This window comes from Pseudoliparis swirei, chromosome 10 (assembly GCF_029220125.1).
Source record: "Pseudoliparis swirei isolate HS2019 ecotype Mariana Trench chromosome 10, NWPU_hadal_v1, whole genome shotgun sequence".
NCBI classification, from domain to species: domain Eukaryota; kingdom Metazoa; phylum Chordata; class Actinopteri; order Perciformes; family Liparidae; genus Pseudoliparis; species Pseudoliparis swirei.
Genome location: NC_079397.1, coordinates 6,353,622 through 6,366,127, shown reverse-complemented (window position 1 = coordinate 6,366,127; position 12,506 = coordinate 6,353,622). Strand labels below are relative to the sequence as shown.

At 40.6% G+C, this 12,506-nt stretch overlaps 1 protein-coding gene across 1 annotated transcript; it reads left to right on the top strand.

The window, feature by feature from the left end:
* The first annotated feature begins 324 nt into the window (after nucleotides 1-324).
* LOC130200885 (extracellular matrix protein 2) lies at nucleotides 325-5,076 on the top strand. Its single transcript, XM_056425458.1, has 4 exons — nucleotides 325-340; nucleotides 1,032-1,103; nucleotides 1,722-2,973; nucleotides 3,261-5,076. Exons 1-4 carry the CDS (start codon nucleotides 325-327, stop codon nucleotides 4,357-4,359), a joined length of 2,439 nt encoding a protein of 812 aa, XP_056281433.1. The 3' UTR covers nucleotides 4,360-5,076.
* Nucleotides 5,077-12,506: the final 7,430 nt, after the last annotated feature.

Below are 12,506 nucleotides of genomic sequence, written 5' to 3'. Positions count from 1 at the left end.
CTAGCGGGGCAAACAGGAGCCACTGTAAAAACCAACCGTCACCTCTGACCCCTCGTCCCCTTAAAGTCGCCTTTCCCGCTATTGATCCTTCAGATTCCTCTGACGTTGAGGGTAAGTGTGACAATCCTCTTCCAGATAAAGGCATCTGAGGAGTCCTTACTGGCTCGGCCTGTGTGTGTGTGTGAAAACTCTCCATGCAGAGAGGGCCACTCCATCATTAAAGTCATCTCTCTGTGTGCAGCCATTACTTCTGGACTCTCTCAGTCCGTACAGAGAGGCAGGTGGAGGGTCAACTGGATGAATGCAGGAACTCAGCTTTGACGCATGAAGGAGGCCGCAGGTAAGCAACACATCCAGCTGAACAATACATATGATGTCTTTTACCTTGTGTCTTTAAAGATCATTATTTCAAAAACTGTTGTTGTTTATTTTGAATATGTAAGAGTAAGTATTCAAGTGGTAACCCTTCACTTTGACTCGCACAGAAACGCAGAAATGACTATGAAGCATCACAATTACAGCAAATAGGTTCTATAATAGGTTTTTATAATGTATTTGGGCTGTCTGATCAAATATATAAATGCTATTTGAAGTCATTCACAGACAAAGACAAATATGTTTGACATTGCTCCAACAGGATCATCAAGAGGTCTAATTATAAAAAACAATGTATGAAAGTCTGACAACAGAAATCCAAATAGACTCACTAGCAGAAATGTTACGGCAATCAGATAAAGAGCAGATAAATTGTATTTGATCTTTTTTACAGCACAATTTTCTTCATACATTTTATACAGTGGACTTGTCAATTAATTTCAATATAATGTTGACAAATAAATACATAAATAAACAGGGAATGTCATAAATAATAAATATATAATTATTTTGTTGGGCCCAAAACTGAAGGATTTAAAGAGATAATCCAAATTATCTTCACGGCTTTACATTTATTTATTTTTAATACAGAAATGTTGTCCTTTGCAAGCTCATTCTTAATATATTCTCCAAATGTTTTTAATGTCGACCAACAGATAAAATGGAAGTGCTCACTCTGCTGCTCATGCTCCTCCCCGTTCGTGGATATTCATACGCGTTGCAACCCGGTAAGTACGACATCTGGCCAGCTTGACATTTCAAGCCTTCACTTAACCCTTGTGTTGCCTTCGGGTCATTTTGACCCGATTCAATATTTAACCCTCCTGTCACCTTCGGGTCAATTTGACCCGATTCAATGTTTAATGTCGGTGTTCTTTCGGGAGTCAACAAACAAACATAAAGTACCTCACACTTAAACTTGGAAAACAATATTAATTCTAATAATTTTCTGGAGATTTTAATAGCTGGGGTCATATTGACCTCAAGTGTAAAATATGTTAGTAAATATAAAGGTAACAGGAGGGTTAAACATTGAATCGGGTCATATTGACCCGAAGGCGACAGGAGGGTGAAACATTGAATCGGGTCAAATTGACCCGAAGGCAACACAAGGGTTAAATGGACTTGTAAATTAAATTATAATATTTTACGAATTATCACTGCCCCAAAAACTACAGGTCATAAAGACGTGCATGCTAATTATTTAATGATAATTGTAAAGGAAATGCAGATTGTTATTTATGCTAATATGTCACTTGTTAGCAGCTTGATTTATTTTTTTGCATTTAGAAAAACAGTTTTGTGAATATTCTGACTGGTTGCTCTCTGTGTTGTATGGCTGGAAGTCACCCAGATATCTGAGCTGGACAGAGACCACCAGTCAGAGATGAGGAGTGGGCATCTGGATGATGTTTCAATACTAATGGAGGAGAAAGAACACGAGGGAATCAAATCAGAGCAGGAACCGAGGATGGCTCCGGAGACATTTTCTAAGCCGTTGAAGAAAGAAACGAAAAGAGAAACATTCTCTGCAAATTTAGATTTAGATGAAGAAGATAAGAGGAGCGAAGACGGACATAATCCGGTGGTTAAATTGGAGAAAAGAGAGTTCAGTGAGGAGACGGTAAAAGTCCGTGGTGACATCGCGTGGATACAAGAGAATAGGAGAAGTGATGAAATGGATACACTTGACAAAGTGGAAGAGGAAAGAGAGAGCAGGCTGGTGGCGGGAATCATTCTTCCTGAAGTCACCCAAGGGGAAAACATATTGACTTCAAATCAAGGAAAAGAGAAAGGAGAAAATGGAGGGAAGGGAGCTCACACAGTAGTTAATGATCTCACACCTCCTCTAAGCACACCCTCTACTCCGCTGGGGGAAGAATTAATGATTCCTGCCGCCATTCAAATTATCACTCAGTCTCAAAATCCTCCAGGTTCTCCTCCACCAGTTCATCATCATAATGTCCCTCAATCACACGTCTCCTCTCGCCCTCCCTCCCCTTACTCCACAGTCAGTCCTCTCTTCTTTCCTCCTCCGCCCAATCCCACAGCAATCAATCACACCTCAGTCTCAACCGAGCTTCCCGGTGAGGCGAATGAACTGGAGGTCAAGGCCCGCCCCCTGTTAGAGGATGTCATGGTCAAGAATATATTGTTTAAACCTGCATGGCTACAAACCACCGTGGTTCAACCAAAGTACGTAAGTGACTATATCCCCAAGGTGCAAGTGGCAACGTTTATGACCAAAGAGCCAAATGCTATGCCGAAATCAAATGAAGATAATCCCACGGTCGGGCTTAAACCGAGCGTGACTCAGCCCAAAACGGTTCAACTGACGGAGAATGACACCAAACTATCAGTGAGGCGGAACAAAGCATCTCCTCCTCAACCACAACTGCTGACGACTGCCAAAACACCTCCAACGAGGCCGACGAAACTCAACAGAGGTCGTCAAAATAAGAGCATTAAGAAGTCCAAGGAAAGGAAAAGGAAAAAGGACAATAAAACTCCAAAGAAGGAGAAGAAGGGCACCACGCCAACGCACTTTCCTTACTTTAAGGATAACTACTGTCCTCCAGAATGCGCCTGCTATGGAAGGTAATTAATTTAATTGATTTAAACATAATGTATTCCAACCCATGTCTAAGAAACTTTAAGAACTTTAGTTCTAGAGATTTACTGATTTTATGTTTTACAATGTGAGAATTATTTCAGTTTCATATATTTTAAATGGAATATTTTGTTAGACAAAATGTAGCCTGAAGCTCTGCATATTTTCTTTGGTCATTTTTACTTTCAGACATAAACATAACATTAATAGTTTGACATGTGCTTTTCTTGCATCTTCTAAAAATTACAAATTGAAGCTATGAATTGTTTTACAGAGTGGTCCAGTGCTCGGACAAAGGCGTGGACAAGATTCCATATGGTATTCCCTACAACTCCCGCTACGTTCTCCTCATGAATAACCACATCGACAGCATCCAGCTGGACCTGCTCGATGAATACGTCTCCATGGAGTTCCTCGTGTTGAGCAACAACCGGCTCACGGACGGTTCCGCGGAAGGAGCCTTCGAGGGCATCCCGGCTCTGAAGCGCCTCTACCTGGATCGGAACCTCCTCGACAGCGTGCCCACTGATCTGCCAGTTTCTCTGGAGGAGCTTCGTTTGGACAACAACCGTCTGAGTGTGATGTCCGAGGCCTCCTGGGCCCGGTGCCCCGGCCTCTTGGTGTTGAGCCTCAGCAACAACAGCCTGGGGAACGGATCGGACTCTCTTCCCAATGCGGTGCTTTCTCCTTTGCACAACCTGCGCACTCTGAACCTGGACCACAACCAGTTAACATCGGTTCCTCTGGGCTTACCACTGTCCGTCAAGGAGCTCTACCTCAAAGGGAACCTCATTGAGCACTTCCGTGGAGGAGCCTTTAATGGGATATCAGAGCTGCTGGTGTTAGATTTGAGTACAAACAGACTGACAAGCAAGGGCCTTTTCAGGGAGTCCCTTCTCAATGCGACCCACTTGGAAAGCCTCAACCTCGAGGGGAACAGACTCAAACGAGTGCCACGACACCTTCCCCCCTCACTGAAAACTCTCAATCTGGAGGGCAACCTCATGTCTTCCGTGAAGAAGGCGGCTTTCGGCAACTTGAAAAACCTCGAGCACCTGGGTTTAGCGAGAAACAAAATCCTCAAAGTGGCTCCAGGGGCGTTCAGGACCTTGCCCGTTCTGCACCAGTTGGACCTGTGCCACAACAGGTTGCGTCAGGTGCCCAGACAGCTGCCAGAGGCTCTGCACTCTGTGGCACTCGATCACAACAAGATCCAATCGGTGCCTCGCGACGCTTTCTGCTGGGCCAATAGAAGTGTGAGTCTCAGCGGGCTTGTGCGAGTGCATTTGGAACACAATTTAATCGATATGGGGAAGTTGGACGCGGAAGCTTTCAGGTGCTTACGGGGCTTCCAGGTGGTGCACTTCTACTGAACCTTCAAAAGGATACGAACAATCCTGCTGCTCGGTGGACCTGATGTCAGACAAGGACTGTCAACTTGTCTCGATTCGATGGCGGTCATATTCAATTTAAACATGTTATTCAGTGCGATGGATGTAAAAAAGTATATTTTCACAGGGATCAAAGCAGTGCTTTGCGGTACATTTGATTTATTTAGAACAGAAGTGTTATCTGTAGTCGTCTCAATTACTATCATTATTGCTCTTCAGTTCCAGCGCACAGCTGACAACAGCGTTGGCTGATTGGCTATTTGTTATTCCATCGGTGGAGTGGGCGGCTTTAAGTCTGGACCTCGACGAAATGCTAGGTCTCTAATGTATACATTGCTTTATGCTACTTTGTAGAATAATGTCAAGGCAACATTTGGTTTTTACTTCATTGCAGCAGCATTGGTCCAAACGTGCATGAGATTTGGTCATCATAGACACATCGTCATCATCTTTATTTTATATATTGAATCCGTCCCTGGTAAGACGTTTGAATAGTTGACGGTCCAAAGCCATTTGTGTAGTTAGAAGTGCTTATACATGTTCACATGGATAATGTGAAAGGAGCTCGGTCTTTTTTTCTCATCATAATGTGAGTTTCAGATGGGTTTAAAGGGTTTCCCTCTGCAGTTCCACCGACTGGAATGAATAGATGCTCGCACTTTATTATGTTCCATTCTCAGCCACATATAAAGTGTTTGAGGTGATTTTCATAACACATGGAATTTACTAACTCCTTGTAAATTAGGAAACTAATCTAAAATTACATTATATTTATATATATATATATATACATATATACGTATATATGTATATATATACGTATATATATGTGTATATGTATATATATGTATATATACAGTATGTATATATATATATATATGTATATATGTATATATATAAATATATGTATATAATGTTTACACACCATCTCATGGTTTATTATAACCTTTATGTGAAAGTGAAGTTCCGTATAACTTATCCAGAAACAAGTTCAGCTGTTTTTTATGAAGTTACGGTTAGCTGAGAAAAAAGCTGGACAACAGACCCTCATCTGAGTGGAATTATGATTAAATTGTGTGTGAAAACACTTCAAAATAAAGTTTACCCTGCTGGAAATTCACTTTAGTCACTGCCTTGTGTATATATGTTCTGTATATATTTTGTTTCCTCTGTATATTTAGTATTTTAGGATTAGTATTTAGTATTTTAGTATTATTATTCAGTATTTAGTATTTATTATTTAGGAATGTTATTGTGTTTTGTGTTTCTATTTTTGTCTTTTATTTTTATTAATGCTCTAATGTGCATCCGCTGCTGTGATCCTGAAATTTCCCCACTGTGGGACTAATAAAGGAATATCTTACCTTATCTTATTATAATAATAATAACTTTATTTATATAGCACCTTTAAAAACAATGTTTACAAAGTGCTCCACAAAGAGTCAAAGCCAAACAATTGGAACAGCAAGAAACCAATATTACATTTACAAGTATATTTAAAATTAAAAATTAAATGGATCACTCAAAAGCTGCTCTATAAAAATGGGTTTTAAGAAGTGATTTAAAAGAAGTTACTGATTCTGCGAGCCTTATCCCCTCCGGTAGGTCGTTCAAAAGTCGAGGGGCTCTAACAGCAAAAGCACGGTCACCCTTTGATTTAAGCCTTGACTCCGGAACGGCCAGAAGGGCCCCACCGGAGGATCTAAGGCTGCGTGCTGGCTCATAAGGGGCGAACAACTCAATGATGTAGCTTGGAGCCAGACCTAGACGTGCTGTAAAAGTGATCAGCAAAATCTTAAAATCAATTCTAAAACGAACAGGGAGCCAGTGGAGAGAGGCCAGGACTGGGGTAATGTGATGTTGTCTGTTAAAACCAGTAAGAAGCCTAGCTGCTGCATTCTGGACTAGTTGGAGGCGGGAGATAGATTTGTGATTAATGCCGGAAAGGAGGGAGTTGCAGTAGTCTAGTCTTGAGAAAATGAGTGCATGAATGATTTTTTCCAGGTCTGACTGTGACAGTATCGGTTTAATTTTTGTAATGAATCGCAACTGAAAAAAGCAGGACTGGACAATTTTTTAAATCTGTGATTCAAAATTCAATTGCAAATCAAACATGACACCCAGATTTCTTGCAACAGGTGTTAAATAGGCAGCAAGGGGACCAAGTTCACTATCGACGATACCGGTGTTATTGTTTGGGGAATTGAAGACTATCACTTCTGATTTTGAGTTATTGAGTTGGAGAAAGTTTTGTGCCATCCAGCAGTTAACGTCAGAGAGACAATTTAAAACAGCAGCTAGGCTCTCTGGGTCACCTGGTCTCAGCGGAAGGTATATCTGTGTGTCGTCTGCATAGCAATGAAAAGATACATTGTGTCGCTGGAGGATTTGACCAAGTGGAAGCATATAGATTGAAAATAAAAGTGGACCTAAAATTGAACCTTGTGGTACACCACAGGTAATATTAGTAGTGGAAGACGAGTGATTACCTATGTTGGTAAACATGTAGAAAAGAAGCTTACATTAAGCTTGTCAAAATAGGTGCAGCCCAACCGATTAGCTAGTTGGTGTGGTTAGGGTACTTATAATGTAATTATTAATAATAATAATAATAATAGGGTAGGAAGGGGAGAAGGGGATAAAAGAGGAAATTTAAAAAAAGTGATAAAAAGTAAAAAAGTAATAAAAAAGTGATATAAAGTAAAAAAAGTAATAAAAATGTATGAATGTAATAAATAGTAAAAGAGTATTTAAAAAGTATTAAAAAGTATTTAAAAAGCATTTAAAAAGTAATACAAACGTAATAAAAAAGTAATAAAAAGTAATAAAAGAGTCATAAAAAAGTAAAAAAGGGTGAGGGTTAGGGTTAACTTTTGTGGATAAAAAAATGTCAGAAGGAACAATTGGCCCCTGGGCGTCTTTAATTTATCAAATTTGGCCCTTGTTGCAAAAAGTGTGGACACTCCTGCCTTAGATCTTCTGAGATATGTATTTGTCCTGCTCAGTTAAATCAAATGCCCGCGACCATCAAGATACGTGGCAGCCTGTGGTTCAGATTGAGGTTTGAGAACAAATATTATATTGCATATTTGTTCATTTAAAACGACCACAAACTACAATAAAAGTTTCTCTGAAATAATTTCTCTCGCATATCCTCCAGAATGCTTAACAAACAGCATGTTAGAATGAAACTCAAATGTGCTGATTGAGCTTTCCTCAAGTTATTTTTCATTTCAGTTTTCCTTTGTTTGTGCCATGGTCAATTAAACCAAAATGGGATCAAAATAACTGGCACGAGCGACGGCTTAGAGTTCCAACTTCTGTGTTCCCATGCTAAGAAATGGACACTGGCCGAGATGTTCCACAGCATTTTCTTTTTTACCATTTTCCATAAACAAATCAGTCGAGTTTGTTGTTTTTCAAAGTGTTTGTGCATCAGTGAGCGCCTGGAGGATGCTCATGAGAACAACAACGTCATTAACCTGTCAGCATCACGCAACGTCCAATGAAGGGACGGCCGGTTGAAACAAACATTATCAAACAAGCGGTGACATGATGACACAGGACTAAACAATCACATGATACGTCTGCTATTAAAGCCTTTAAACAACTCTCCATACATCAGTATGATAAAATGTATGATACAGAAGTATAAAGAGCAATATTTCTGAAGAATATGAAAGTAATGTGATTGTGAATTTCCCGAATAAAGAAAAATGGGATGTTCCACAGTTTTAAATGCCGAGCACGTCTTGTGTTTATTTACTAGAATAGCTTAAAGCCAAAGTTGTTCATTGTCTCCTAGAGTTGCTGTTAGGTCTCCAAAAGCAAGATATAAAAAAAGACTTAGTTGTGAAAAAATAGATGTGTACACGAAATATCCACTAGATGGCAATAATGTTTAAGAAAATAGATTTGACACGTTCAACTCGGTTTTCAATGTTTACAGTGAGATACAGAAGGGAGCTTGAATTTGGCTTTTTTCTAGTCCTATGAGAAGGTGAGGCATTAAACATACATATCAATATACATTTAAAAGCTCACACCAGACTTAAAACTCAGCAAAGCATGCACGCACGCACACACACACCCCACACACACACCCATACACACCTACACACACAGGCAGCAGTCAGGTTTTCACAGACAAGCAAATATAGTTGTGGACTTAATTTTGCAATAACGTAAGACTCAACCTCATCACAAGGCTTATTTTTTTAACATAAACAAAAGGTGAAGAAGCAGAAAGAAGCCCAACGTGGAGAAAACACATTAGCCCACATGGAGGTGCTTAGCACACACACACACACACACACACACCCTCTCCCTCTCTTGCTCACTCTAATAAGTTCAGTCAGCAACGTGGCACTGCACCCATGGGACCTGGGAAAGAGGAGCAGGAGTAGGGGAAGTAAAGAGAGGGCGAGAGAGAGAGAGAGAGAGAGAGAGAGGAGGAGGAGGAGGGGAGGAGGAGGAATCACTTTTTGAAGGATGGCTCCAGGCTCCACTGGCTCAGCGCGTGTCCAGAAGGGAAGAGCTTCGGCTGGGATGGGAGCTCACCAGCACCTCCCTACGGTCCAGCCGGACCCCGTATCACAACGCCACACGTCTACCTGGACCCACTGGAAACACTCCTCCACTCTTTGTGTCTCCTCTCTCTTTTTCTTTCTCTTTCTTTTCTCTTCTCTTTTGCATATTTTCTGCTTTTCACTCATTCACCCACAAGTGCACACGTGGACACGCTATCAGTGTGTGTGTGTGTGTGTGTCAGTCGTCTGGTGTGTGTGCATGGGAGCCACGTACGTAATGATCATGTAAACTGCTCCCTGGAGTCTGAACTCAGGCGCTCATTTGAAGCAGTTTGGCAGATGATGAATGTGTTTGTGTGTCTCTGTGTCTTCGATAGTTCAGATGATCCAAACTAGAGGTTTTCAGGATGACTCACTGCCACCTTCTCTCAGTATGTATCACTCGTCTGTCAGTTACCTGCGTTGGTCACATTCCTGTGTAAACTTAGTTTTTTCCTCCTGGTCTTTTCTGAGAAAACAACAACCTTTTGGACTTTTCTGATTCTTTTCACTCAGACTGATAAGGAAACTGGATCTGATATATTGCTCGAGGCAAAACTACAACGCCATTAATCGACCATCAATCGTCTTCTCGGAAGGAGATGGTACACGACGTGGTAATACTGGAGCATCGTGTCTTGTGTGGGTTGTTTCTCAGCCTCACTGCAAAGATTGTTGCTGTTTGTCGTTCGAAAACTATCATTAAAAGTAAAGTATTTACGAATATATTGATTCTATTTTTGACGAAAATTCTCTGTAACGAGCTTAATTCATGAACTGCAATAACTGTAAGCGGCCAACACAACGTTTGAGCCCTTTTCAGATTATTTTGTTGTAACGCTGACCACATTCTGACAGAAATCTCCACGGAAAAAGAGCAAGACAAAGAAGAACAGAGGGAACAGGATATTAAACCGCACCCTGCATGTGAGCCAGCCACACCGACATAGTTGTGATACTATTTGGCTGTCGCTCCTCTCCTGATATTCATGAATCTCGGAGGCCTCCTTCCCATGATGCACCAGGCACTGTATATTTGGTTAAAACATCTCTTCAAATGTGTTAAATGCTGCGATTCTAAGACGAGAGTAAGACTAAGCAAGAATTTAACAGAAACCCAATCAATGGGAAGTAGATATGTTGCAGTCAGAGTTGTGATTAATATTTAAATGATCAGGTGTGGCTGTTCTTCTTCTCATACAGTAATTGAAAACAGTTGTAGGAAAGACCCCCCCCCCCCCCCCAGATGCTATGTGTCTGTGTATAGCATGTGTGTACATCTGTGTGTCTCTTCTCTTCCTTCACTCTTACTGTCCTGCTCTGATAAAACCTCCCACCGACTACTTCTCGTCCAGCCATAACCCTAAACTCAGCTATCTCAGCTCAAATTAAACCTAATCTTAACTCTGACCTTAAACTTGATCTCCAAAGTTAGGATTGACCCCAGTGCCCTAGTTCTAACTCAATCTCCCGATGATATAAAAGTCCTTGTGAAGGGTTAACGCCGGCTGGCTGCCTCAGACCCGGAGGAGCACAGTGCTGGTGCACGTGTGAGAGAGGGAGGTGGCGAGAGAAGGGGGGAGAGGGAGAGGAGGAACAGAGGGAGGGGAGAATGAGAAGGAGGATGGGATAGAGAGAGAAACCATGGGAGCCAGAGGGACCTCAAGACACACACACACACACACACATGCATCAATAAGCATTTTCCACATATGCAGAGATGACATTCTTGTGAAATATTTCATATTTGCATTTACAAATCTACACAAACATACATAAAGACGTTATGTAGTGAAGCCTCTCCACTGCCGCTACACACACACTCACACACACACACACACACACACACACACACACACACACACACACACACGCATGCATGCACTCGTTCAGGGGCTCCACAAGGGGGCCAACTGTATGAGTGCTCCTCTTTTGCAGAAAGGCAGCTCATCTTCCTCTTAAGTCAAGCGAAGAACACACGACTACGACAACTTGTTGCTATTGGCTCCAGGAACATTCGTTATATTTCACCATTCATTCATTAAGTTGCTTCTTCTTTTGCTTTTTTATTAAAACCGTTGCTTACTGTTGTGCGTGTTGTTGTGTATGTTGTTGTGTGGGTTCCACAGCTACCTTTCAACCAACTATGGCTTAAATCTGCTGACTCTCCACTTCCATGTGTGACATTAGATGGTTGTTTACCACGAGGTCAATATCTGTTTATCCTGTTGCTGTTCATGTATTTGAGACTGTGTGCACAGGGACTCCTGCAGGTAGAAATGACTATGTGCACGGAGCCAACCGTCTCTGCTCTCCGCTCATTATGAGGACAACGTGGAGCATTTTTTCTTTGTCCAGCTGCATCAAGTATTACTATTATTTTCCATGACATCTTTTATATTTCTCCAACATTTGGATTTCAGTTGCCTGTAATCATCAACCAGAGAAACAAATGGTCTCTCCGGGTACATTAGTATTTGTTCATTATAGAATATGAAATGTTACCACTCGTGGTAACATAATACATTGTGTACTTGCTGTAAAAAAAAATCACATTTTCATGTCAACGCCTCCATGATAGGTCTTAATTATGAGATGGTGATCAAATTTAATTCATAAGGTAGATTTAGATTTTATAATAACCTTATTTTACACTTACTATGAAATGTATAATATATAAGAATATAATGATAATAATATTTTAATCTTATAAGCAACTTACTATATCATAGTATGTCTTCACCACAGAATGGATATAGTTTACTTTGAAATCCATCGACATGAATTGATATAGTTCATTTCAAGTTGTGCTATATATTGGTATATATATATACATATATTGTTTTATTCTATTATTTTGCTGCTCTAGGACTCTGGTCTTAACAAACCCAAATTATTTGCTGATGCTTTATTAAGTTCATACCTCGACTGATTTTGGACTTACTTTAAAAAATATATATAATCTATCAAGCAACCTTGTTAAGTATTTTTCATTTGTCTGCTTTTTCACAATATATCATGAAGATGACACCTCCATAAAAGAAAGTACGCAAAGGTTCAATAAATGAAAGCTTACACATTTTGAGTATTTTTTGTGGATTCACTGTGATTGTACGTCGCCCTTGGTTCAAAGAAGTGGTGTAAAGATGTAAAGCAAAACTCCTCCAACGGTCCATGTTCAGTCCAGAGGTTGACCCATCTCAGGACAAATCCACCTGAAATGTCTGTCCAGTCTGAACACAATTCATCTTCTACTTTGATTTGACCGCCTGATCTGTCAGTCAAAGGTTAATCTTCGCTTTTGACTTCCTGAAAATGCCTGGCTTTACACTTGCAGGCCAGTAAAGCTGAAAACCCCTCGAGCTTCAGGTGTCCACCAAACGTGAAGCAAGTAAAAGACACAGATGGGTTTTATCGGCATTCCACTGGGTGCTTGTCATGCAGTTTATAGGGTTCATGATTGGACAAAGTTTAAGTAATTTATATTTCGGAGGAGGGTTTTTGCATTCAGAGTATAATAAAATAGGGTTTGGTTATTTGTGATGATCAGTTACATTTGTG

Bases quoted from the DNA above. Each gene is read 5' to 3' on its own strand.
- LOC130200885 (XM_056425458.1), top strand. The intron at 1,104-1,721 runs GTAAGTACGACA...TATGGCTGGAAG, and splicing joins TTCATACGCGTTGCAACCCG to TCACCCAGATATCTGAGCTG. The intron at 2,974-3,260 runs GTAATTAATTTA...ATTGTTTTACAG, and splicing joins GAATGCGCCTGCTATGGAAG to AGTGGTCCAGTGCTCGGACA.